Below are 3,961 nucleotides of genomic sequence, written 5' to 3' on the forward strand. Positions count from 1 at the left end.
GGCTCTGCTCCAAAGCCTTGTTAGACCTGTCGTTCATTGCACACAATCTTCCAGGCTATTACTTTGCTGCTTCAATAATTCGTAAAAAAGATAATTAAAAATTAGATGGAAGAGATGTGAATTCATATGTAATTTTAGACTATATAAAGGCATCGAAATAAGCCCATTCTCTGTCTTTACCCATCGCCTCAGCCTCGATGGGAACCCTTTTCTACGACTCGGGTGAGATCCCTACCGTAGCGGCTACCTTTCTCGCAAGCACCGCAATGGTAGGTTGGGCTGCTCACTCTGCCTGCAGTCTGTGGAGTAAACCTCGATACGAATCGTCGATGCGACTTGGTGCTTCGGAAGATGGATTTCCGAAACGTGGAGTAAATCTTGATTTCGTGATGGCAAAGGAGAGAAGCCACATCCAAACCGTGAGATCGTCACTGCAAAATGCCAAAGGAACCATGCAATGGATCGCCAAGGACGTCGTCGTACAACAGACAGCGATCATACACCCTAAAAACAATGGCTCATCACAGCGCCCAACGATCAACGATGCGAAATGTCAAGAACACCATGTGATCACCGACGACAATGAAAAGAATCTGTAAAGAATGGTGATCTTTATATCAGACTTCGGCTAAGGAACCACTCGTAGCGATAACTGATAACAATGTTAAATCAGTGCAGTTTTGTCGTCTCCGATGGTGCCTGTTTATGCGAGAGAGATCTGTGCGGTCAATGATAGAAGAAGAAGGATTCCCAAACCAGACGAGTTGTTCTCGATGCCTCCTACATGGGAACAGAAACAGAGTTTGAGATTAACATTTCATAATCTTCAAAACGAGATCCTTTTTGACAGATGAAGTGGATCACACTTATAACACGAAAGAAACTTGCATCACATTCGACCAGCTGCGTCATGCCAATTTCGCATTCTTATCTTGATTGCCACATACGCTTTGTCGTACATCTTGTCCACCGTTGCAAAATAGAAGAGCCTCCAATCTTTCTTGAACAGCATGATCACGAACACACTCCATAAGCCGACCAAATATCCGAGCCCGGTACCAAAGTAAAATGACAGCACATGAGATCCTTGTTCGTACTCCTCCTCCGTCGAATCGACGTTGGGATCGTCGGAGCAACTCTTGGTCACCGGAGGTCCACAGAGATGGACATTTCCGATATAAATGGATGCATCCTCCAGCGTCCGAAGTTGATTCCCCGATGGAATCGCTCCCGATAGATTGTTGTAAGACAGATTCAAGTGGTTCAGAGAATTCAGCGCAGAAAAGCTTTGAGGAATGACTCCGGATAACTTATTGAATGACAGATCCAGAGTTTCCAATGATTTCATGGCACCAATTGCCGCTGGAATTTGGCCGACAAAATTGTTTCTTGATAGATTTAAAGTTTGGAGCATTGAAAGAGACCCAATTTCTATGGGGATTTCTCCTGTGAAATTATTATTTGAAAGATCTATAATGTTGACAAGGTAAAGAATGATTGAAAAATTATAATATCTTCCCTTTATAGTTAGAGCGATGCTATCATCATACTTGTCAAAAGGCAACAAAGCAGGGCGGTCCTTTACAAGGGGACTATAAAATACTCGTTTGTCTCGACGAGTCAAATGCGGTCTCGAACGAGTTGTAGCATTTAAATTGCCAAAGGAGTGTGGAATTGGCCCTGATAATTTATTATTAGCAAGGTCGATAACATGTAGATAAGCAAGTTGCCCAAGCTCTGCAGGAATGTTACCGGAAAACATATTTGAGCGTAGTCGGAGTACCTCTAGGTCTAGAAAATTTTGTGCAATCCATGTAGGTATGCTACCCGAGAATTTATTATTGCCAAGATCAAGAAAAACTAGTGCACTGCATTTTTTCAATGATGATGGAAGAAGCCCATGTAGTTTATTATTGTTTAAGTGGAAAGACTCAAGCCAAATCAAATTTTCAATAGAGCTGGGAATTTCTCCCGAAAGCTTATTATTTGCCAGATTAATGGAGGAAAAGTAGTTTGTCTCCTGCCAACACGAAGGGATTTCACCTGATATTTGGTTGCTCGATAGATCGAGAATATCAAGTCGATGACAGTTGCAGATAAAGGACGGTATGCTCCCGTTAATATGGTTACGTGAGAGATCCAAGATTCTCAATTCTAGTGTGGGAAAGATTGATGGCAATGATCCTGATAAAGAATTACAAGCCAGATTCAAATAACGCAAGTAAGATAGCAAAACCAAGGAAGTTGGCAAAGTGCCGTTAATTTGATTTTGGGAGAGATTTATAAAAGAAGCAGAGTTATTCCAAAACCAATCAGGCAAGACGTCCTCGATGCTTGTGTTCGACATATCCAAATATTTAATGGAGTTTTGTGAACGGAGCCATCTTGGAAACGCAGGACCCAACTTACAAGAACTCAGTTTAATGGATCGGAGTTGAAAAGGAGGAACCCAATTGTGGTCTATTGAGATGACTAGGGAGTTTTCGAATAGATCAAGCTCACTTAGTTTGGTTAAGTTAGCGAAATGGAGTTCAGACATGGTACCCTCCAGGGAATTACTAGACAGAGAAAGAATAGTGAGGTTGGAAAGCTTGCCGATCTCAATGGGTACGGGACCTGAAAGTGAATTTACGTTAAGATAAAGCTCTCCTAGACCAGTCAAATTCCCAATCTCAACAGGTATGGGACCTGAAAGTGAATTATCGTTAAGATAAAGCACTCCTAGACTAGTCAAATTCCCAATCCCAGCAGGTATGACTCCGAAGAGTGAATTATGATCAAGATAAAGCTTTCTTAGACCAGTCAAATTCCCAATCCCAGCAGGTATGGGTCCAAAGAGTGAATTATCACGCAGATCGATAAGTTTTAGACTATTACAAATTCCAATCTCAGTGGGCACGGGACCTGAAAGTGAATTATCACTAAGATGAAGTTCTCTTAGACCAGTCAATTTTCCAATCCCAGCAGATATGGCACCATGAAGCATAGAAGAACTGAGATCAAGATAAGAGAGGTTGTGGAGTTTCCATAGCCAGTTGGGGAAGGTGGAGTTGAAGAGGTTGCGATGGAGATCGAGAGTGGCCAGTGTCGTGAGGTTGACATGGGAAAGAGAAGAGTGGAGATTGGTGAGGCCACAGTCTTGTAAATGTAGCTCCTCTAGTGAGGACAACATGTTCACCGCTTGAAGCCAATTGTGGGAGGACATGGAAAGTTTCATTAAGCTCATGTCGAGGTATCTCAAGGAAGTGAGACGCGAGAGCCAGTGCAGGCCATCGATCGTTAAGTCATATAGTGAATTTAGGTCGAGATAGCGGAGCCTGGACAGGTTGCCCAGCTGGGGAGGAATGGCTCCGCTGAAGTTGGACGAGGAGAGGTCGAGATACGTCAACTCGGTAAGGGAACCCAAAAATTTCGGGATTTGGATCCCACCGAAGTCATTGTAGCTGAGGTTGAGGCGCTCCAAATGAGTTAGAAGGAGCAAGGATGGTCTGATCTCACCTCCGATAGACGTCTCATAGTTATAAGGGTTGGAATTCTGGAGGTTGAGCTCCACGACATGGCCGGTTCTGTTGTCACAAACCACCCCGCTCCATCTGCAGCAGTCTACTCGGCCTTGCCATGATGACAAACGGCTGGAAGGATCCTTGACGATGCCGGTTTTGAAGTCGAGGAGGGCGTCCCTCTCGCCCTCTACGCACCCCTTCGTCGTCGGCGTTGTTGCCGCCGTGAACAAAAGAATGCTCGTAAGCCAAAGCCCGAAAGAGTTGTGCCGTGGCACAGGGTGTGTGCTTCTGCTGCAAGAGGCCATGCTATTTGGTGAATGCATAGTGTACTGAGAGATGGCAGGCCGTGGAGGACAAGTCCATATATAGAGTCGCTGTGTGGGCGTGATGGCCCTCCCATCCCAGACTCCAGTGAAACGCGGAGATTGATGCGCTGGTGGCGATAGAGATAAATAAAG

At 44.5% G+C, this 3,961-nt stretch overlaps 1 protein-coding gene across 1 annotated transcript; it reads right to left on the reverse strand.

Moving 5' to 3' along the window:
• Positions 1–889: 889 nt before the first annotated feature.
• Positions 890–3,808, reverse strand: LOC135658184 (receptor-like protein EIX2). The gene is made up of 2 exons (XM_065176093.1): positions 2,545–3,808; positions 890–1,446 (listed from the first exon to the last, which is right to left on the reverse strand). Exons 1-2 carry the CDS (start codon positions 3,806–3,808, stop codon positions 890–892), a joined length of 1,821 nt encoding a protein of 606 aa, XP_065032165.1.
• Positions 3,809–3,961: the final 153 nt, after the last annotated feature.

The sequence above is a fragment of the Musa acuminata genome, unplaced genomic scaffold (genome assembly GCF_036884655.1).
Source record: "Musa acuminata AAA Group cultivar baxijiao unplaced genomic scaffold, Cavendish_Baxijiao_AAA HiC_scaffold_365, whole genome shotgun sequence".
NCBI lineage: Eukaryota > Viridiplantae > Streptophyta > Magnoliopsida > Zingiberales > Musaceae > Musa > Musa acuminata.

Bases quoted from the DNA above. Each gene is read 5' to 3' on its own strand.
- LOC135658184 (XM_065176093.1), bottom strand. From the start codon at position 3,808: ATGGCCTCTTGCAGCAGAAGCACACACCCTGTGCCACGGCACAACTCT. The intron at 1,447-2,544 runs GTACCATGTCTG...ATAATTTCACAG, and splicing joins GTCTAGTAATTCCCTGGAGG to GAGAAATCCCCATAGAAATT.